We start from the raw sequence: 24,200 nt of genomic DNA, 5'->3' as shown, positions 1-24,200 counted from the left end.
AAGCTAAAATGGCTAATATTTCAGTTGTTGGATATGATTGCTTTTTAACCTTTAATCTCTAACTATTGTCTTTTCACTTGCAACAACACACTGGATACTACATGTCATTATGTGTTTGAACCAGTTAAAGTATAAAAGGTGTCTGCAAGAGCCAGATATCCAGCAAAATCATGTCCAAACAGAATGGGTCTTTATTCAGGAAGTGAAAGAAAGAAAAAGAGATTGTAATCAACACCCCATTTAAATACAAAAACAAAAATAAAAATAAACATGATATTCATTTTGCATATCAAAGAACCATTCAGTAATAATTACAATCCAAACATCTCATAAACGATTTTTGTGAAGCTATACACACAAACTCTGATTTAGAAATTAGTCACTTTAACAATAAAATTACAAATATTTAGCTTTAAAAATAATTAAACTCAAAATAATATTTTAGCAATTAGCATCTTTAAATTATATATAGTGTTTTTCACATAAAAATACAAAATAATACCAATGACATTTAAATATGAAAAATTATTCCAAGAACCTGCTACTATCAAATGAAATAAAATGTGGGAAAAAACAAGATGAAAAGAAATAGAAATATGCATGAAAAAGTCTCTCCTTTTGTTAGCAAAACACTATCCAAAATAACTACAATCATTTACATCAGTACAAAGATATCTGGATTTAAAAATACTTGCAATGAAAAAACGGGGTATCTTTTTCTGACAGTAAAAAATGACACTGTGGATCAGAAATTTGCAAAATATGCAATGAAAAAAATAAATCTGCATTAAAAAGGTTTACACTGTAGTTCTTACTTTTATACAAACATTAGAAACAGTATTGCACATCACAACACAGATTCGAGGTTAGTCAGCCTTTCAAAATGTGTTATATTCAAGTTTCAGAGCATCTACGAGGACAGGCAGCTGGGGCCTCGATGCAACAGGGGAGAATCTCAAGTGTCTTCCCAGAATATAATAAAACCTTCATGTTTCCTTCCATTAAATCAAACGTGTCATGTGTATCAAAATAAGAATCAGCTGTATATCAAAAACTTTGATGTTACTAATGATGTGATTCTTTGTCAACCAAAACTTTTGGACATAATTAGGGGTAAATAAATCGAAATATCAGTCCTATTTAAATAGAAAAATACAATCAAAATCAACTCATTTTTTCGTCTACAAAAATAGTGAAATAAATATGATTTTTACAAAAGCAAGGACACATACAGAACCAAGTAACAGTGTTTAACATAGAAAATAGAAGCTCACAAAAACAGCACAAGTCAAGTGTTACAGGTGACGATATTCAAACATTATCAGACGCCATGAGAACCAAAGCCACAAGGAGGAAGAGGGGCCAGAGCGGGAGCCCGGTCTTTAGCTTTCACCTCCCATCAGGTTGCAGGCCGTGATGCCTTTCCGACTCCCGCTCCTCGCAACACCCGGACCATTTTAGAATATATTAGAAAACATCTGCTTTTTGCTCTACTCACACAAAACATATCTAACTTAAGACCACTGCTCCATGCTACGCCTTAAATAAGTCATTATGGGGAAAAAAATATGATAAATTCTACCTAAAAATAGGTGAAAACTTTCAGAATTCGCTTCTAAACAGAAGGGGTGAAGGAGACGGAAAACGAGCAGGGATACAGAAAAGTAGTGCATAATGTATATAATATTTTAAAAAAACCAAAAACATATTGAAGGGCCAGTGATGAGTAAATTGTTCACACAAACAATTTCAATTACACAACTCAACTAGTCTCAGTTCCATTAAGGTTTTGTAACAGTACACAGTTGACGCCTGAACACTGATACCGAGGAGCACACACACAGGGGCATGAGACACTAAAACCACGACAACACGAGAGCGACACACTTGTACAGTACCAAACAGACGGCTGGGCGACCGTCCTCACAAAAAAGATTGTCCCTAAAGAGTTTTTCAAGGGTCGAGGAGGAAATTAAACAAACGATAAAAAGAAAAAGATCATCTTTAGCGCGCCAGAAGACCACGCGTCACTGTTTTCATCGTGGACAAGTGTGGTGAGGAGATGTGGGGATGCTTCATCTTCCAGTAACTGGGCCAGTGTTTCCTTGGATTTATGGAGCTGCAGCCACACAGCATGAAAGCCTGACTGTTACATTACAAAAGAAGCAGTTTAGTGTGTTCGAACAATGCTCATTAATGCGACGGGGTCACACGGAGCACGCCAAACTGACAAAGTCTTTCATTTGCATCTGGTGGTGACGCTACACCAGATTAGCCTTTGGAACCACACAAAGATATGGGATAGGAAGAGTGAAGGTGGAGTCATTCTTCTCTACGAAATCTGTTGATAGCTAAACTAGAGCCTCAGTCTACACTAACAACAGTCACACAGCACATGGACGACACACAAACACAAACCACTGAACACCACTCTGCTTCTCAATGGCATTTTTTTGTTGTTTTTTTTGCTATACAAGTCACCACGTGACAACGTGATGGCATCCACTAAGTCTACAGTAGAACCAATATCACTTTTTGTATTGTTAGTATGTAAACAGATCAAACAACAGAGAAACATCAAAGCATGCAAGTTTAAATATGTTTTTTTTAACTCATTTATCTTAGTCTGATTTTTTTTCCCTCTTAGGCATTTGTACTTGATGATCATGCTACTCGTTATAGAATTGTTACGTCTTGTCTGCATTTATTATTTCAGTGGTTTGTTTTTTCCTCACATATATCCAGCATGCTATTTGTGTAGCTAAGCCTATTGTCATTATATGCACTCTTAAATCTTTCTATGGCAATGGGGGCCAGAAGTGTTCGAGTGCATACTGCATTTCGTTTTACATGATTCAGGTTTATAAATGGCATTAAATATAATACCTACACATCTATTCATATATATGTATATATAGCAGCAAAGCTTCTGAAATAGCTCGGTCAGTATAAATGTTGAATACAGTTAGCAGAAAAGCAGATTTTGTATTTTGAGGTATCACTCTACGGGTCAGTATGAGCGCAAAAGTAACCCTATCGTCTTCTTTTTTTTAAATTTCAATAAACCCTCTAACAAGAAGAAAGAGCCCATGGCAAAGTTAAAAAAAACAACGGTTTGCTTTGTGGCAGAAAACGTGTCAATTTTAAGCTTCCTATATTTTTTCTACCTTTGGTTAATGACCCGGGGCAGGCGTCAACATTATAGAATCGAGGTTTTCCCAGAAACAAGTGTGCACTGAACGCACCGTGGGGTGGCTAGCAGCAGACAGACAGACAGACAAGCTGCCCCCATGCAAAAACATTCCCGTATCTACGTTAAATCTCACATACAAAAATAATGATAATAAAAAAAGCTACAAAAATCAATCTCTTTTTTTGTTTTTTAAATCTCCTCTTAGAAAAGATGAAAGTACCACAAAAGAGTTGTAGAGTTGTCAGAGCCTGAGATGTGCGGGGGGTTTTGGTGAAAAACTGAGGCTTGTGGTGTTTGGCTGCTACAAAAGATATATAGATATATAGTATATACTGTATAGTGTTATGTACTTGATTATACTGATAGCTTAGGAAGCAGGAGAGGCTGAGCGATGCTCTTTTTCCTGTTAGCCAGTGTTTAATTTCCCTTTCCCCTAACTGTGTTACCATGAATTTGGGGGTCGCAATCTCTAATTCCAGCGGAAGTGAATCTGGCGAGGGCGGTCGGCGCCTTCTTTAACCAGAGGCTTGTGAAACTCCCGTCCGGCACGGGAGTGGATGTTAGCCCAGCAGAACTCGCAGTAGTATTGAAGACAGGTGACGTTAGCACAGAAAAAAGGAGCAAATTTCCCTCCACAGCGAGCACCCTGGCACTCGTCACAGAGCTGATCATCCAGGACGTAGGGCTTCACCTCCACCTGCACATTAAGGAGACATAAATGTCAGCTGTGACGAAGGGCACAAGCTTAACGAAGCACAGGCAGAGAGGAAACCTAATTTAACCTGCCCTAACAAGCGTTTGCTTATCATAACAACAAGCTCTTCTTCTCTGTAGGGATGCTGATAACACACAAAAAGATGCAAATATACACACACTTGCACGCACGAATGGCATGAATTACACATCACCATGACAACTGTGTCATATACCATGAATCCTATTGATTCTTAAAGTCTGAAAAGTTTAATTTACTATAATAAAATATCTCTAAGCATTTTTATTGGTGAACGTTAGTAAAATTTTGAGATATTGCTTATAATTAAAATATTTAGTATTATACTGCAGTATCTTACCATCTTTTGTTCCTTTATGGGTTTGTATGTTATCTTATGTTCTTGCATACAATGTCACAACCCACAAATGTGCAACATTAAAGCTAGAGAAGTCCAAGAATCAGACAATCCCCTGTGACGAAGCACTTGGAGACTGTAGGGAGCAAGAACTCCCAAACTTAGTTCAAAAAGTTTGGTTGATTATGTCTACATTGTAACAATGCTTCTTTGCAATAAATCTCACCAAGTGGGAAAACCTGTTTATTTCTCCTAAACGGTGCTACATTTCTAAGTAACATGCATTTGAGGGTGGGGCAGCATTGTTGAGAATGTGGGTTGTGCCCATGAAAAACTTGCTAAATCTTCTCTGCCAATGCCAAACACCTTAATCTACTGAAGTTCGACTGGTTTCATTTATTCGAGTGGATGATTGCTGATTGAAGAATGGGTTGGTGTTTCCACATGCTACAGAGGCCTCTGTTTGTTAAACGAACACATTTTTAAATTGCCAACATGTCTCATTTCTTTAGTTTTCAATCATCCAATCCAATAAATGACAAGAAACAAGAGTCAATAGCAGAAAAAGCTGTTTGGCATTGACAGATGCAAAATACCAGCAACACTGAACAGTGAAACAAAGTGCTTCACTGACCACTACACTGAGCACAGAGGTTTCTATAAGCCAAATGACCACATTCATTTGGTAGTGTGCTGCTTTTCTTGAGGTTTCAAAAAGTGTTACATTTAGTTACAAAAAATTCTGAAACCCTGATATACACTAAAAAGTCGAAGACGGGGGAAATATTAATGAAAGGAGGGTGGTCATACCCTCTTATCAATGTCGCCATGCTGCAGCTGGACAAATCTCGCGCTGATGGCAGCGATGTAACTCTGTTGGTTTGAGAAAGCCACTCGTCCTGCCCCCTTTGGGTATTTGAGCTCTGGATCTGTATCAATTCCTGCGTAGCATACTCCACCATAGAGGCGATCCATAATCATGGCCAACTCGACTAGTAAAGAAATGAACAGAGGACAAAAAGATGAATTTAAATATGTGAAAAAACAGATACAAGACTTGGATTTGAGAACAGAAGAGAAGCTATCAGAAGCTTATTTTTAGTCCAAGTTATCATGCTAAACCCCTTACACGCATAGCTTGAATTCATCTCTATTGAGATGCAATACTAGTTGTAGAGAAACAAGTTGGGTATATTTACTTGCTCTCAGAGGGCGAGGGACGCCGCCCACAAAGATGGTCTTGCGGGGATCGAGAGGCTGAGATCCATCCATCACAAAATCGCTGTCGCTCAGGTTCCAAGGACGAATTTGCACCTGGTGTCAAAGTCAAACAAGATTAGATCACCTTTCCCCCTCCCTACAAGAAAAATGTGGCCGTGTAGCTTCTTTTCACAGTGAGCTGGTACTGCTGTGCCACAGAGTATATTTAAAAGATGGATATTGCTCTATTTTCTGCTGCTTTAAACACGTGTCTGCAATCAAATCAGTCCCTCACTCTGGCTGTTAGACACAATGAAGTCATTTTAAGGTACTTCCATGTTGGCATCACTATTCAGACACTAAAGCTACACCCATCATTTAAATTATTTTAAGTTTTTAAAGATTTATTTTTGAAAAACTCACAGGTTTGTCCTTGATGGTTGGGCTGGAGACACACAGGTAAAGTTTCCCATCCTCCTCCATACAGGCTTCAATCAGAGCCTGCACCGAGCTCTCTTCCTGGAACAGCAGGAATGCATATCCTAGGGAACGTATATAAAAAGCTTCAGTGTACATGCATACAAGAACAACAGAGGGTATAACAAAGGTGCTCACCTTGGTTTGTCACTATTCAAATGACATTCACTTATTTGCATCATATCATAATACCGTGCAGGCTCAATGTAAATACTGGTAACCAGCCATAAATAAGTGAGCTTGATGCTTCTGCTAATACCTTTAGGCGGAAAGTAGGATTTACTCTCTGCTTTGTGTGGCCAGTCCACCACAAGGTGACCAAAGCGGCGGAAGCTTGAGGTTATTTCATCTAAGGGAATTTGACATGTGACAATAGGGAGATAAATCATAGAATTTTTGATTGGCTGGCAGTGCAACACAATCATGAAATAATTTCTTTACTCACCTTCGTCTATGTCAGGAGGCAAACCTCCCACAAACACCTTACGAGAGAAGCGCTCGATGCGTTCCCCATTTTGGTGAGGGTAACAGTTGGGAGAGCCAAGGACTCCTGGGACACCCTGGTTGCCATGGCCATCATCAAGGAGATTGTCATCAATAGGGAAGAGAGAGGAGCGGCCTGGTGGACAAAAAAAGGCAGGCAAGGCTACAGCAAATGTCAAGCATGCTATTAAACATTCACAAGCAGAAACCCTCACAAACATGTTTCCAATCCCAGTCACAATTTTCCTCTCCTTGAGGCAATGTTACATCTCTGCTATGACAGGGACATACTGAGATGAGAGGCTTTCTATAAAATAATGTTTCTGCTTTTATTGCACTTTATTGCTGAGTGGATGTGAGGCCAAGCACCAGCTTAAAGTGAGGATTACGTACAATTTGTTTTTTACAGATCTGAGACTGGGACACGCAATCATGTGTGCTCCACTCTGAGCAGCGTGGCAGATAAAGCGTGTGTGGAAAGGCAGGCCGAGTGGAGCGAAGCTGTTAACATAATGGCTAAGCACTATGGAGTCCCAAAGTGTTCAAATATATACCAGACAACACAAGTTATTTTGAAAGAATAAATAATGAATTAAGTTATTCATTATATAGCAAATATAAATGAAATGAGGGGAATATTAAAAAATAAGCTAAACTTATTATTAAATCATCCATTTTTTCATAACCAGAGGTTTGATTTCTTTATCACATTCTTTGCATTATATTAGATAAAATGTGAATTATTGGACCAAAGCCTTTAGCCAGCAAAGGAAAGCAATCAAATTAATCTGATTCAGCTAGCAGCTGCTTCTGTCAGAGCATAAGAAGGACGAACGCAGCTTACGAGCCTAAAAAGTGAAGCCATCACAGAAGGCTTAAATGTGGATTCTTTTTATGAGCCACCAGGGGGTGACTCGAAACGAAAATAAAAACCTCACTTCCCTTTATTTGTGGTCTCAGTAGAACACTTTCCTGGAGGATTTATGGGCTCAGCTGCTAGTTTTAGATCATACTGAAGAAAATATCAAGACCTTATCGTAAATTACATATTGATTATTCAGGATAACGATTCATCATTGACAAGTCGTTACCTTGTTAGCTTGCCATTTCACAGTCGAGCACATCTGGTTCAGAAACACCAAGATGGAGATGGCTAAAATACTGAGCTCGGAGGTCCATAACAGAACTTCTCAAACCAACAGTATCAGGGATTTTGGAATAAAATCATTGATATTATGAACATGAATGATATAATAATATTTTAGAAGATTAGTATATTTTAATAATTTATTATTTTTAGAAGCCAATGGGATGTTTCTACAGGGTTTTGGATTTCTGCAGAAAATAAGCTCTGTGGGAAATAAAGGATCTCTTTAAAGGTTTGTGCGGCTCCTCGTTATAGGTGCTGAGTGATTTCAAGGTAATCTTCACAAATTCAATCCATTTTCACAGTTTCTTTAAGCGTGGATACATTTGGCAGAAGTAAAAACACATATTTTGAGGTATAAATAAGCTGCACCCTTGCAGCATGACTTCAGCCTCACTATCACTAACCTCCTTTGTTTGCTACCAAAACTTGAGATACAGTTTCAAAATTCAAAAGTGGGGAAGAAAACGTGAAAATGTCTAAAGTTTGTGTAAAACACAGACCTCATTTTAAGCACACAGTCAAAAACCTATACAAAGTGCTACATGCTAACTTATTTTATTTATACTTTGGGTTTCCATAGAGCAGAGGCTGTAAACACCACCAAACATGAAACCCTCAACTTAATGTATGTCTGGATACTAAAACAACACATTTTTTTGTATATTTTTTTTAATAGTCAATCAGAAATTTGACGAGCAAAATTCTTAGTTCCCGAATTTAAAAGCAGAAAACGGTGAAGTCTCAGTCCAGACTTAAGGCCTCAGTTTGGTATCTATTTAAGCAATAACACATGCCACAAGGAAAAAGCCACAAGTAAAGAGACACGCTAGAGAAAGCTGAATTTACCTCGACGCCTCCCATAGCTCCTGGCTGCATGTAGAAAAGTACAAGAGTGCAAGTTTCAGCTATGAAACATTTCTCAGAGGGCATTTGTAACTGTAGACTTTAATCTGCTGATCCAACCCAACCAGCTTTTATTTAAGTCACCGACTAATGAGCTAAACTGAGATACTTTTAAAAAAGGACTTAAATCCTCCTGAAATCCAAAACAAAAATTATTATTTTCGCCAAACTTCCTAAATGTTGTGGCAAGGAAGCCTGAGGGGCTGCATCTGTCATATACTTGATGAAAGTAATACACAGAAAGTCCAGAAGCCTAAAAATGACATTTACACAAATGTTGTTATTTTGCAAAAAAAGGTTTTAAATGTGATCAAAAACCAGAAAAAGGAGAACTGTTTAAAGGCCAAAGCCCTAAATGTGCTCTGGCAGGGACACGAAATGTAATTACACACAGCAGCATAGATGGCGTTGAAAAGGGGACAAAAATTATTTTCTGATTATTGAGTCTCAGGAGGAAATGGCAACGACCAGAACTTATTAAAAACACTCATAATTACTCCCAAATGTTGTCTGACCCCGATTTATGTCTCGCTAATACTGTTACAAAACACGGTTTTATTTTTTTGACAACTGGATGTGTTTCCAAATGTGAAGCTAAAAAAAACAAAAAAGAGGGACTATTCAGGGCAACAATTATTCTAATTAACAAAAGAAAATTTAATTGGAGGCAACCTGGAACAACCTTTGTCATTCAAGTACTACACAAAACGAGCACAGTAAATTTTCAGTTATACCACATAGCCATTTTAATGCCAACAAAACAGAACAGCTGGTTAAAAAACTGAACCCATTTAACGGGTACCGTCAGATATTCTCATCTCTGCAGCAGATGCAGCAGAGGTGACACTGCGTGGCCTTATTGCACCACAGTGAGTGTGTCTAATGAGGCTAAAGAGTAATGGTGGGAGCATCATGAGAGCTGCAGACACAGGAGGATGGTGCTAGGAGATAATTACCATTGAGCATGAGTAGGCCGTCAGCCCCGGGGTTAGGGCATCCCACACGGCCTGATGTGAGAAACAGACACACACACACACACACACACACAAATAGGAATGAGACATAGAGCAGATGGAGAAGACAGGGCAAAGCCAATGCATGTACATGGGAATAACCACACAAAAATGCACGCACACACATACACAGAAAAAACAACTGTCTTGTCACATGTCTAAGTTGAGCACAAACAGGAGCAAATGTTTTTTTTCCCCCCAAAATGACCACGTACTCTTTCAGCTTTCCGACCAAACTACAGTGGAATTACTTTTTGTATTTAAGGCGATAACAATGTCCATCAAAAAAATAAATAAATACATTTTAATGCAAAGATCTAGCAAGTTCTGAGCTGAACAAGACAATTTCTCCCCTTTTTTTACATTCTGCTTTGGAAATGATTGAGGAAAAAAACACTTGTTATAGTTACCCAATTTTCCATCATATTTAGTTTTACAGTGGTTTCTTAATCGTACTAACGAATGACACCAAAATCACAAATATCAAATTCTAGATCGCAGCATTCATTGTGAAAAATGTCAGATAAATTAAGTCACAAATAATAACAAATATATTTAAAATGTGTTGCCTTATGAGAAGCTACATTTGGAGCCGTTAGCCAGAATGCTGTGTTGTGTTAACCATGTCAGTGCTATAAATGGCAGAGCGGACCCCTGCAACCCCCCCTTCCCTCTCATCTCCTCTCTTAGCTGTCATATGCAGCGTGTGAAAGTGTGATCACATCTAAAATTAGAGTAGACCCCCCAGCCCCCCACCCTTTGCTGTGCACACTGGCCCGTGTCCTCTCCATCTGCTCCGGCAGGAAAAACAAGAAACTCGCCCAAGAAAGGAGGGCGCAGGTTGAGTAATAATCTTAGCCAACTGCAAATGAGAAAATCCACACAGGAAATTTTATACGTGTTTGCAAACCTCAACTGTTTGTTTTTTAACCAGTGACATTTTTTTTTTCTTTGTAATATTTTAAAGTGAGAGTGTCTTTGGCCTGTGTGGCTGTAAAAGAGCTACGAGCAGCCGTCAGGAGGAGCTGTTATTTGACACTGCTCCTCTGATGTCCAGCAGCTGAGCACAGGAGGCCAGGACAGTGTCACTCTACGGTAAATTCTCTGCTTGGTCCTGCCAAGAAGTGAGGAATAATTCAGCAGTTACACAGATCCGTTAATATATTTTTAAGTATAAAATACACATGCTTGACAGTTACAGATGTTTTCTGATATTAGTAAAGAAAAACGCCATGGTTTCTCTTTTTCCTGACCTCCAGCTCTGAATCAGATCAGTGTGCTGCTCAGGTTAAGTAAGAACAGGATCAGAGCTGGAAGGTCATGTAAATGTGCAGCTGGTGGCACAAGTGCTAAGCTCTCAGCAGGGAGAAAATAAGCTGGTGTGTGGAAAAACAGCACAGCTCTGGGAGCAATGGGTCTGTCACTTCTCTGCACGATGTCGGGTTGCCTCCGCGAACACGATCGCCTCCCTCTGACCCCACGAACTGAGACTGAAAGGGAAAGGCCAGCTTACCTTTCATCGGATCCTGCTCAGCTCGCATGATGTCAATCAGAGAGCTCTCCAGGGAGTGCATGTTCAGACTGTCGTACATCCTGGTGCGATCCTGAAAAAATACAGGTGACATTTTTTTTTTAAAATCATCCAGAGTTTGACAAAACAAACAAACGTCACGGTGCACGAATAAATCCTCACGTTTCTCACACACCTTCGGGATTTGGCTTATGAATAATAAAACCTTTGAAGCACAGGGTATTTGGCTTAACATGCACCTCACGCTTGGATTAACATTTTTTCCGTATTTATTCACTTCAGGAGTCTGAAGGTAAGTTTACAGGCAGCCTACACAACGGATTCCCCAAGCTCTCTGGACTGCTTCCAAGATGCAGACAGAGAGAGAAAATGGAAACTAAAACCAGGAGCGGCATTTCACCGTAGAGCTGAGATGGAGGTTGGGAGTTTGTCAGCAGAACAGTGAAGTTGATCATCTTATTATTCTAGCCACAGTGCCAAGTCTACCTTATAACACACAGCACAATGACAGGGTAATGTCCTAACTCTATGATAGTTAATAGCAGCATGTCGCTTCTGTGTAAGCAACAGTAATTCAGGAAATGATCACACGGTAACTGCTCAAAATACAAAATACTATCAAAAAATTTCAGAGCTCCAACCATAAAAAACTTTTGCAATTCCCTTCAACTTCTTGCATTTGTGATGGTCAAGCTTCAACTTGAACTTCATTTCATTTCAGGTAAGGGGACAAAATCACAGGAAGCCAAATTTCACAAGGACGGCTGATGATAAGTGACAACTGTGCTGGTGTAACCAGAAACAGTTTCACTGCATTGTACTAAACTGCACTGTCATGTGAAAACGTTCAGGTAGTTGTAAAAACGTAGATTAGTTTGAGATAGAGGTTCACTTTAACGATCTGTTTGAAGTCTGGGGAGTGGTCCAAATGAAGCAGGAGTGCTTGAGCGCTGCAGAGCTTCACAGTGAGACAATCCTGAAGGGGCCAACTTTAAATCGTGAGTGTTTTTTGCTTTTTAATAGTTTTGGAACTTTTTGACCAAACCCTTTGTTTCACTGCTGCATTATGAGAATGATTAACAGGTTCACACTGGTCTTTATGTGTTATAAAACTGCCAACTTTAGAGACGAAGGACAGCGACTTTTGCGTGCTTCCTTGCCAAAAGGGATGGTTGGCCAAATTTCAGACTGGATGCCTTAGCGGACGCAACCCCAAAGGGGATATGTGTCTCCAGCTGGAATTGAAGCAGGACCTTTTGCTTGCCAAGCGGACCACTAGTTAATTTAAATTGGCTTAATTTTTTTAATATCCCTTTCCCGTACAGATTTTTCCATGTAAATATTCCAGGCTTGGAGAAATCTTGGTGATATTTCTGTCATCACATCAATACAGTGAATAGTGCAAGGGTTTTTTCTTTGAAGTGCTAAACAGCAACCTGTTTACTGTTGATCATTTAGCCTGAGTAATTTTCATGACAAGCCAAGGATTCTGGAGGGTTCTGTGTTAACAAGAAGACTGATGTAATGGGTGACAATGAGCAATGGGAAACCTGACGTTGGCTGGATGATCTTTTTTCTTTAGCGTCATAGTATTTTAGGGTGATCACATGAGTTAATTGCAGGAAACTTGTTGTTTCTTTAAGAAAGGCCACAAGTGACTAGCCCCACTAAAGGCTAACTGAAGGCAGAGGTGCTGTTCCTTTTGTCCCCAGTTTACCTCTGGGTTATGTTAAAAACATGACACAGCAGAGATACAGTCTGTCACTGACTGCCAAACATTAAACAGAGAGGAAGGAAGGAAAAGACTTGGAATCTGAAAAATTCCAGTAGTGACACTGTTTATGGAAATTAACAATCCATGCAGTCGCGTCTGTTTCCTGGAATAGGAAGCGCAGCACTTCTTGGCACTGATACTACTAATAATTTGAGCTCATAGCAACAGTCGTGCCATTTGGTGACACCATTAATGAGGTGATATCATTAGATTGGTCTGAATGAGTCATGGCCATAGCCGCATTAATCTTAGAATTGATTTATACAGACACCCTGAGAGGAGACTGGAGTAGCAGGCAAAGTCACTCATAATCTGAAAGGTTTTGTGGATTTGATTTAATATTAATTATGTGTTGAGGTCCTTAAAGGCACATTCAATCTTTTAATCAACAGATGCACTTTTGAGTGTCCAAGCTGTGCAGTTTTTAACAATAAAATGTCTCTTACATGAAGCCTATAACTGAACTGGAAATGATAAACTATGACAAAGAATGATATTAAACATGGAATTTCAGGGAACAATACTGCCTCATAAATGTTCCTAAGAACCCAGTAATACAAGTAAAACACTGTTCAAAGTGCCTGTATCCCAGGGGGAGACTTTCTGGAGGCTGTGTTTCCTGACTATGACTCCATTTCTTTGCAGGCACGAGAATCGAAACATCAAATCACAATGCAAATTATGTTCTTTGAAAATAGCAGCCAGTCTCACGGCACATGTAGACTTCTCTTTACACTTGGCAAAGATCCAGGCTTCACAATCTTCCACAGCGGGTTACTTTGCTTTTTTCTGTATTCTGTGTAAGTTCGACTGCTAACTTGAAACTCCAGGCAAGGTTTAATTCAGTGTGTGCATGGGAGGTGTGTTACTATGACGATCACAAGTGTCTGGGTTCAATTTTAAGAAGAATATAAAGTGATATGTGGGGCATCACTTGATTTGTGCTGCAAGCCTTGGTTCTTAAGCATGTGCTATATGCTATGCGTTGTACAAAAGTAATACATTCTGAGTGTAACTTCTAAAAGTTAAATGCATGACTCTGCATTATGAAGGAGGATTCAATGCATTAATTAAAGATAATATACACAAATAAACCGAGCACAAGGCACTACATAAATGTCTTCAGGGGTTATAAATCAGTTCATGTTTTTAGTTCTGGTAAAAAAACATTTTTCCTACACAGGAGGTAACTGTAATAAAATAATCTTCTTAAACCAGTTTTGTGAATTGGGATTCCATTTACTAACACACACAACAGACCTACTTGTTTAGGAAATAGTCAGAAAGAGGAACATTTTGTCAAATTAGGTAAGTCACTGTACTTAGTCATCCCACAGAGGCCCATTCTGAGCCTGGAAAAACACTGTATCCGCGACACGAAAGAGACGAAGATTAATCCAATTTTGTGAACAAATGGGAATTTTGTTTTTGGCAGGAAAATTAGAACGATATGATTAAAATATGACTAAACGATGACCATCTGGACCCTGAAGCATTAAAAGGGGAAAGTAGATGCAATAATGATCGTAGAGTCCCTCAGTTCATTTAAGTGCACAAAAAAAAATCTCAATGTTAGAAACATGACAATATTCAGAAATTAGACACATAGGCAGCATATTCTAGTGTCAATTTTCTGATGAAGATATGGGAATGGATGTGATAATATGACATGTATAGAGAACATTTGGAATATGCATTTAGTCTTTTGATGTCATTTGCTCCACACGACCTTGTTCTTGTTTACTGTCAGCTCTGCCAAGCCAGGCTACAGATGCCTACCCAAAAGAAAATCCCACATTTTTGGTCATTAGGAGAAATATCATTTGCTCATTGAGAGGCCTTTTGTATTACACAACAAGTCTATTCAAGAAGGTATTTAAAGAAAAGAAGGAGTGAGTTTGTTACCTGGAAAACTTAACTTTAATTAGTTTGATTGCAAGTATCAGTGAAATTTTAACTTTTCATTAGCCATATAAAGACCATAGTATAGACACTTGTCTTTCAGAATAATAGCAAAACCCTGAATATAATATTTTATGCAGGTAAACAACTGTATTTCTGATACTTTCATTAGGTAGACCATAACTTGGAATATGACCTTTTAAAGTTTGCCAAATGAGCAGTTTTAGTGGCAAAAGGCGTTAACTTCCTGAAAATAAAGCAGCCCAGCCCAGATCCTCAGATCTAAAAACTCTTGCTTATGTTTCTCTGTTGATAGAAAGAATTCTTATCCCCTTTAGTTTATACCTCATCAAGTAAAGTTAAGTGAAACTATCCCCTCAGAGACCTTCATCGTTTAATTTGTCTAACATCTAATTCGCGTGATTGATTTAACCTCTGTCACCAGCTCTTTCCCACCTTTAAACCCACCGATTCTCACACTGTCAAACAAAAACCCTTCTGTTACCCCCCACACACACCAAACCAATTATCCTACAAAACCCACCAACAGCAGCCAATGCAGTCCCAACCCTAAACACATACCTGCAGGGGCAACAAGGTGTTGCTGTTGCTGTCTGTGCGAAACATGTTCTCCTCTATCCAGGACTTAGGCCCCAGTGATCCGCCAGAGCGTGGGAACTTGGGAGGAGCGATGACATTGCTTGAGAAGGGCTTCTTCAGGGGTGAGACGTGACTGACTGAGCCAGGTACACCCATGCCGCTCCCTCTGCGGTGGTCCCGGCCCCAGGACATCCCCCCGGAGCCCCAGCCATTGCCTTGGTGACTACCCCAGGGAGATGGTTTCACCATGGGCTGCGCAGACATTAAGATAATATGGAGTTAAAGAGAACTGACAGCTTTATGTCTATAATACGCAAATATTTTTTGTATTTACGACATCCATTTCATCCTATCTTGCCTTTCTTTCCTTTCACAGCCACAGCTTGATCTGCTCCTGTAACGGGTGGCTGGATAAGAAGATTTAGGGCTTTAAGACTAATACTAAGTATCCCGTGCACTGCAACACCACCTCTGTAACTTACACAGTCTCTCTCCACCTGGACCTTGGGTCCCCTCTTAAGCATCATGCATTGGATTGCATTGTGCTTAATCTCACATGTGAATCATACACAAAGGAGAAACACATTTCTGTTTCTTCTGCACTCAATGCTTAATGTAAACTGAAAACCTTTGGACTCACTGCCAACGTCCATGTTCTAATAGTGCTGTATTTGAGGAACAGAGTTTATAATCTAAAAATAAAGGATAACAGAAGTGCTTTTAAGCAGAATCATAAGAGATAGACTCAGCACTCTATGAAAGGGAAATGGAAAAATCTATGAGCAAAGTTGAAAGAATGCTCTTTTTAAAGCTATTGCTGGGAAATCCATGTCCTGGTTGCCACTGAAATTAAAGTTAGTTTAGATGAAGCTTCCAAAAAACAAACAAGCAAACAAAAAAAAAGATCCAATAAGCACCCAGAGGCATTTCAAGATGGCTGCCGCGTACCAAGACTTGCTTCTAGAAGGACTTTTACATGAAGAGAGGCTGTTTTAGAGTCCTGTTAGAAATGAATGTACCAAACCTCACATACAAAAAAAAAAAAACATTCACAAAATGTGCATTTAGCAACTAACAAAATAGAAAAGATGCTGCATTTTCTTATGTTTTTCACTTTAAAATTGAACTTGCACGTAATGGTGGGGATCGCCATTATGCGGTTGTCTGTGTTGGTTTCATGAAAATATATTTACATAGGACTCGGAGCAAAGGGCTAAAGGTTAGTGAAACAGGAACACCACACATGCACTACAGGCACACCCAGTTACATACATACTTCCATGCACACACCCAATGTGCAAATTGCACTACGGAGAAACCTGAAGCTGAAGGCTACAAACCCCCAACTGCTGCATGACTGGACTGCTCATGTGAGCTTCTGCTGTTGCTGCATTTCCTCGGGGCATTGCAACCGACAACCATCACACCACCAAGATACTGGACGTTTTTCATTTCACCCAAATATAAGCACCCATTTACGACACCAAACCCTGCAAGCCTTTGTATTCCCACTGAGTGCACCACAAGGCAGGGATGGTCCTGTGCCATGTGACCACATCCCACAGCCAGCTTCCAGGAGAGAACAACAGCTAGATTCAGTGATGCTCCCTTGTAACCCTGTTCACCCCTCCCTCTCTTTGCCTAAAGAGTAGTGACTTGAGCCCTTGCATAATGCATTATGCATTTGTCATTATGCATCAAGATAAAAATAGTTTATTCTTCAATGTGAAGATTATACATGAATTCACATACACACATAAATCTATAAAGGCTTTATATCTACAGTGTGACAAGACATCCCCAACCTAAGGACATGCCAGAGTGAGCTTTCACAAAACCATAGACCTAATGGATTGGCTACACTACATGGATTGGCTACAGATTTGGAGAGTCTTAATATATACATTTGCTCGTGATAGTGACATTAATCGGAATAGGAGACCCGGCCATGCCACATTCTTGTGATTCCTGTTCTCCAGCAGCTCACCTGATGTTGGTTGTAGTTGTTCCTCTGCTGCAGGAAGGCGCCCTGCTGGGGATGCATCTGGGGGCTAACGGGTGACCTGCGACTTTGCGGCTGCTGAGGGACGTTTATCTGGGGTGAGAAAGGACCGCTGAAGCCCTGCACGTTAATCCCGGCGCACGGATTAGCTGACACCGGCGAAAAACTCTGGAAGAAGGCCGGGTTGATGGAGGAGGGGATACCTGGGTAGAAGCTGTTGTCAGAGTCCGCGTTGGGCATATGGTTAATGGCGTTCGCGTGGATGGGGTTGATGGAGTTGGGTGCGGGCGGGGGAGAGGAGCTGGTCTGAACGGACCATGGGGTGCCGAACCCAGGGAGGGAAGGTGAAGACGAACCCGCACTGGCGCTCTGCATCTCCTGGGTGGGGAGGTTCGGGAACGCGGCGCCGAGACCTCCGGACAACATGTTGCCAGTGCTGCTGCTGCTGCCATTGCCGTTATTTATATGGTGGGCGATAGGGGAGTCCATTTGGATCTTGTTTAGGTTTACGGAAGTGGGCGATGGCGACGCGGCATCAGCTTCAGCCTCTTCCACTGGAGAGCCGCGGGGGTCAGCGGCGCTGGGGTCGGGCTTGGAGAAGTGCTGCCTCTGCGGCAGGTGACTGAAACGTCCCTGGGGTGGGGTCGGCTCTGTGGGGCTGAACTCAGTGTGCTGACCTAACTGCTGATGTATTTTTCTGCTGTGCTGAAGGTCACAGATAGACTGCGTCGGGCAGAAATGATCAGGGAAAGCTATCTTCTGCTCTACGTGGTTATAATCCGGCGTGAACGAGCTCAGCTGGCCGGCGTCGTGCCTGTCGGTTTGGTTCGGCTGCTTTCCGGGTTTGCTGACCGGGCTGCTGCTGCTGCGGTCCGTTTCCGTGGTTGACGGGGGTAACTGTGTGGTTGTCACCCCCACAGGCTCATCCTGCATGTTTTGCTGATGCGCAGCAGCTGACAGAAACAGCAGGGACGAGGCGACGCTGCTGAAAGGCGAAACGGGGGAGGAAAACCGGTAGGACGAGGCGTAGTATCCGTCCGCCGATGTAAAATACTAAATTCGACGTTTAAATAAGGCAAGAAATGCCGACGAGAATATATTTAACCAGCGTTCCTAAATGAGGTCTATTCAAAGAGTGTGTGTGAAAAGGCTGTAGGCTACAGCGCTGAGAGGAGGGGGTCTGGCCTGTGCAAATAGTCGGCTCGCTCGATGCCTAATCTCTGTTTCACTCGGTGATATTATCTTCTGACTAAAGACCGAGCTTTTTCGGCCTTGTACACTAGCCTAGCCTGTACGGTCCATTCCTGTCCGACCGTTCTGCCCCCTCCTCTGGTTACCGGCTGTGCTGCTGCGGCAGAGGATTAAAGATCCCCGACTCAATCGACGTCACGACCGCATCACGCCTGTGCGCCCGCCTCGAGCCCGAGCTGCAAAGAGGACCGCATTGTTTACGTCACTTTTTCATTATTCATAAAGTGCAGTAGGCCTAAAACCCTCAGCAAAAAAAGGCCACTGTAGGCTGACTGTGGGCCTAATTACGACCAATAATTTTATGACTAATATTGCCGCGTGACCAATTTGTATGACCATGTAGCGAAGTGACCCTATAGCAATTGCTATAGGGTCACTTGCAAACTACATGCAAACTACTAGTCTCTTAGCCTATTCATCGTCGAATATTAAAGAGCCAGTAACCCTTTCATATTTATATTTCACAATACATGGTGTTAATTTGAAATATTTTATTTAAGCAAAAGTAACATTCAAACGCCCAGCCAGGATACACACTCTTATTGGACTGGATGTTAACGCCACTTTGCCTCTCTATTCTGCATGTCTCCCCAAAAATGCTTTGAAAAAAGCTCAAGCATTTCCAGGGTACATATTGTACAGTTTTCATCCGCCCGTGCCTATCAGTATTCAGTCCACAACCATCGTGCGTGCGTCTGCGCCAGCGTCACTTTACGCATGTACGCCGGCAAGCTAAATATAGTTTTCTATGTCAGCGCGTGTCAGGGGAGATGAATCTTCTTCGCCTGCACTGAACTCAAAGCTGACAAGTAACCCCAACATATGATCTGCCACCAGCAGCAGCTCTCTGTGGCTACTAGGTAATCTTTTTCTTTTTTGAAGCGAGTGAGAGAGCGCATCCCGGGTATGCCACCAACTGACTGTGTTTTAGGACACAAAGCAGAAACTACATGTTTTAGATGGTCTCTTCCCTCAGCAGCTGAGTGGTAGATGCCTTTAATTAATTTTAAAATACAAAACAAGGGAATTGGAGAGATACAAATGAAAAAAAAATCCGTTCTTATTTTGACAGAAAGCCCAGTTTAAGTGTGTTACTCCACTGCATTTTCTGTGTTAGCACAAATATGGATGAATAATTTCACTTTTTTGAAAGAGAATAAATCATCGCGGCATCTCTGTTTGAAGGCGGTTTTTAACGAGGCAGACAAATACCAGAGTAGCAAAGCAATGTGCATGATGGACCTACCATCTGGTCCCTGCTAATGATGATAACTCATCTCTACACAAATGACACATAGCTTATTGCTTGAAAACGGTGCTGCCAATTCCATAATTTTATCAAGAACTTGATGAATATTCTTGGATAAAGCGTTATATATATTTAACTATTACAGTCACTGGTATGTATGTATACTGGAGAGTGAGTCACTACAATCGTGCTACTGTTCAGTGCCAGTACAAAGAACTGTGTGGGGTTTTTTTGTTTTACAGTCAATCTGAACTTAAAGTTAGACTGAAAGTGATCACTTTCAGCACTTGACCCTTATCGCTGATGTCTTATTTTTCCTCCCCCTGCACCTATGTCTTTTGGGCATAAAGCAGCAGAGAGAAGACGCCCCACCAACCCCCCGGAAATTCCCTATGATAAGGTCCCAGATGGGACAATCCCACCAGTGAGGGGGCAGGTGTGGTGGCCACAGTTGGAGCTGAGCACCAGTGATTAGCCAAGCCCAGTAAGTGCAGCAGGGAGTTAAATGGGGCAGGCTGCCAGCTGCTTGCGCCTGATGATGATGATGAGTGGGCGGGGGGATGAAACGGTGGGGGTTACCCTGGTAGATGGGGTGGAGGCAGGGTTGGTGTTAGAGAGAGGAAGGGGGTGGGGGTCTTTTCTGTGACTCTCACCTGGCCCACCACACACAAAATTTGACACATCAGTCCAAATACTGTACACAGTTCTCCATATTTGCATTCACTTTCAGATCGAACTGTCTGAGTATGTTGAAACATCGAGCCAACAAGTATAAGCATAATGATATCAATACAAGCAAGCGTATGTCATCTGATCATGAGGGTGCATCATGTGGCTGAAATAAAGTAGCTACGCTCATTTGAAGCAGGTTTTTAGAAAGCACCTGGCCCACTAAGCAATCTCAAATTTCACCATGTTTATAAAGCTTGATCTATTTAGGTCTCTGTCAGAGAGGATGGCAGTCACACTGCAGCTGCAGTCGTCATAGCAACAGGTAATCTGCATTTCCTTTTGTGTGCTTGATTAGTCTGCTTGACTCAGGGCTCTCACTCTCTCTCAGTCTGTATGTTTTGAAGGGTTGGGCCGATGCCACTGATCAGCTCATTCTATCTCACGGATGCATTCATCAGCGGTGATGACATTGTATTCTGAGAATCACGAGTGTGTGTGATTCAGGTTTTATAATCCCATCCCAGCATACAGGATGTATGCCTTTTGCATGCCATGCACGCAACTATACTTTCAGGGCTGCAACTGTTTCCTTAGACAGAGGCACCAGCAACCCTTTGTTTTTCAGTGGGTGCCTGGAGTTTCAAAATGTGTCCATGTCTGATCTGTAGATACATAAATGCTAATATTAAATTTAGGGGGGGATACAGTTTTTAAGATATATAATATTTGTTTAATTACCAAAATATAAAAAGATTAGCATAATATAGTTTCTCTTGCTTACAGTATTTAACTTAATGCAAAAAAGTAAACAACCGTTTACCTTTCTAGAGTCAGTCCCTCCTTAATCTTGCTAAATGAAAGACATGGGCAGTTTTCATTGGAACAACTTTCTAAAACTTAGCAGTATACTCAGTAGCTTGGTTCAGGGCAATGTGTGCACTGAAAGGGCTTTAAAGTGTAAGGTGTAGTGGCCCTGAGGTGCAGGACACACCATTAACACCACCAACAAAAATCCATAAACAACAAAAGCATTTCAAAAAACCGCTGGTCAACCTTCCACTTCCATCAAGTGTGCTTTCAGAGGTCAAAATGATAGTTTAATGTTATGTGTTGAGAAGAATTGCATTACATGCATATCCATATCATGAACTTAGAGTTGTATTAAATAGTAAATCATCTTCCCAAGCTTTTTCATAATAGAGTAAACCACTGTAGTTGTGAGCTGTTGCTACAGCCTCTGAATTAACTTGCTTGTCGCCTTGCTGAACATTTCCATAAAAACTTTAATGTGAACTGCAAGCTTTTCTCTCAGATTTTGTTGAACAAAACAACTGTCAGTTGGTAATTTCCATAAAAATGACAGATCAGAGTCACCACCCTGTCCTCTTTTTTGTTTCCTCTTTTATTTGCTAACCCAGCCTCTATTCGGTTCATTCATTTGGATACCCAGCTGAGTTTGGGAGAGACTAACAGAGAGTGGGTGTACCGTGGACTTTTTCTACCAATTAATTAATTACTTTATGATAAAAAAATAAAAACTGTTTTAATAACATGTGATTTCATAATGAAAGAATTATTCAGTTTGAAAGAAGGAGGACCCTCAACTGTGTGTGGGCCCCGGAATTTGTGCCAAGAATATCCATTGGATAATCTGCCTCAGATTATAGAAAATCCCATATGATAGTCCCATAACAAATACCCATATAATTGAATCAGTCTCTTTTGCAAATTTTAATGATCTTCTAAAATGGAAAAATAAAAGGCTTAAAAATGAAGCTAACTTGGAAGCACATTCCAGTTCCTCATATAGCTGCTTCACTTCTCCACAGACTACCATTTTAAAATTCCCAACTTTAATTCAGAAAATGATATATTTACAGCCTGTTACAAAATGCATCTTTGGTTTCTGGAGCTAATCTAAGGCTTAAAGGGGTGAGATCACTTGTATTGATTGGCGTACTAGCACAGGCGGTTGTCGTAAATATCCATCCATCCCAAGTAAAATGAACCTTATCTCTAGGGGAAAGTCTTAATACACCTTGGAAGAGACTCCTTTCAGCTGCTTCTATTTGCAGTATCATTCATTAGGTCCCAACTCACAGCTCATGGTCATAGGTGAGGTCAGGAACGTGGATGGACCAGTAAATTGCCACAACAGAGCAGTAAAGCATTCACTTTGCAACAGATCCTGCGTCAATCCTAACTACCACTTCAGCCAGTTCTAGTCACCAAACTGGACCTTTTCACCTGTTGTTGTGTTACACACTTCAGGACCTTCCCAAGCAATGTGTCAGCTGATATCTCTAAATATGAGTAAGTACTATAAGCATATATACAGCTGGATATCACACTGTTTAAACAGGGAAAAAATAAAATTATGGCAAACTGATGCTTTATTTTGACATTTGTTTTGTTTAACAGAGAAATTGAGCACACTGTCTTGTTGTACCTATGCTTCCAATTTTGCATCCTATCCTAAATTTATAATACCAGCACATGGGAGGGCTTTCGTTCCAATTTGCACCCGGCATGGCCTCCAGGATGGAGGTTTCTTTGTTGCGCTAAATTGTCCCTTTGTTGTGACTCTCTGGGCACTGAATAGCTCTTTGTGTTTGCTGACTGATAAAGCTTCTGCAAACAGTTATCTTAGTCACACACACATGCGTGGACACAGACAAACACAAACACCCAGTTAGAAGTGTTGGTAACGATGTTACATCCATGTTAGATCACAAACTCACAAACAAACTGACATACAGCGTGATAACAGATGCCTTGATAAGCTTATCTTGTATCCAAGCAGGGGTTTCTCAAGAGTGGTCACACCTACTTGTAGCCACTGTTTCTTCAGAATCAATCAAAAACGGCCCTCCATCTATGATTGATACTATTCTCTGAGATGAATGAGGGCAGTATTATGAACGGCATATATTTGCATTTTATGACCCTCTGCAGAAGGCTTGCCACACTGATTAGGTGGCTGGTTTCTCCAAGGCCGGAGAAAGAGCATGCACATCTGTCATGCTTTAAACGTATTAGAAGTGTGACAGGGTGTTATCACCAGATTAGGCTGTATATGACCTTGCAGCAATATAGCAAACTTCAAAACCTCAAATTATGAAAGCTTTCATCATATTTGATCAACCCCATTCTGTTTTCTTTGTCTTAAGACTCTCCTGGCTCTTGTCACTAATCCTATTCCCAATATTCCCATGAGTGCTCTCTAGTGATCATGTCCACATCACATCTGTCTTATGTGTGTGTGTGTGTGAGAGAGAGAGATGCAGTTATCTTAATGTCAGGGTAGATTTCCTTGGCTTGTTGCACAGAAGCCAGAGCTTTGTTGTAACAGCAAACATTAGCATGACTAGATAACATCCTTCAGCCTTCTGCTTTCCATCCACCGTTTATTTGTACACAAATACATGAATAGGATGGACACAGACGCTAATGTCAGGCCTCAACAGGGGTCTCAGACATATGGGGATGCCTTTAATGATGTTTAAAAGAGAAACAAAGAGGGTACCCGCCTAACCACACACACACACACACACACACACACACACACACACACACACACACACACACACACACGCACACAGTGTGTGCTTTCTGAAAGCACCTGTTTGTCATTGTAATGCATTATTGCAGGTAATGCAATTAGGTGTGTGTCAGTCTGCGTGTACATCTGCATGTGTGTTCCATAGATTGTAAACCAGCATCTCAGATG

The 24,200-nt window shown here is 40.9% G+C and overlaps 1 protein-coding gene across 4 annotated transcripts; it reads right to left on the bottom strand.

The window, feature by feature from the left end:
* Positions 1–168: 168 nt before the first annotated feature.
* On the bottom strand, positions 169–18,708 carry cpeb2 (cytoplasmic polyadenylation element binding protein 2). Of its 4 annotated transcripts, XM_003439780.4 has the most exons (11): positions 17,284–18,708; positions 15,279–15,548; positions 11,003–11,093; positions 9,433–9,483; positions 8,420–8,443; positions 6,386–6,559; positions 6,200–6,289; positions 5,887–6,005; positions 5,463–5,577; positions 5,074–5,255; positions 169–3,890 (listed from the first exon to the last, which is right to left on the bottom strand). In XM_003439780.4, exons 1-11 carry the CDS (start codon positions 18,229–18,231, stop codon positions 3,663–3,665), a joined length of 2,292 nt encoding a protein of 763 aa, XP_003439828.1. In that variant the 5' UTR covers positions 18,232–18,708; the 3' UTR covers positions 169–3,662. The 4 variants fall into 4 exon arrangements, with proteins under 4 accessions (XP_003439828.1, XP_005478896.1, XP_005478897.1 ...); XM_005478839.3 differs by lacking the exon at positions 8,420–8,443; XM_005478840.3 differs by lacking the exon at positions 9,433–9,483.
* Positions 18,709–24,200: the final 5,492 nt, after the last annotated feature.

The sequence above is a fragment of the Oreochromis niloticus genome, linkage group LG23 (genome assembly GCF_001858045.2).
Source record: "Oreochromis niloticus isolate F11D_XX linkage group LG23, O_niloticus_UMD_NMBU, whole genome shotgun sequence".
Classification (NCBI taxonomy): domain Eukaryota; kingdom Metazoa; phylum Chordata; class Actinopteri; order Cichliformes; family Cichlidae; genus Oreochromis; species Oreochromis niloticus.
The sequence above is the reverse complement of the archived record's forward strand: the minus strand, read 5'-3'. Positions and strand labels throughout refer to the sequence as shown.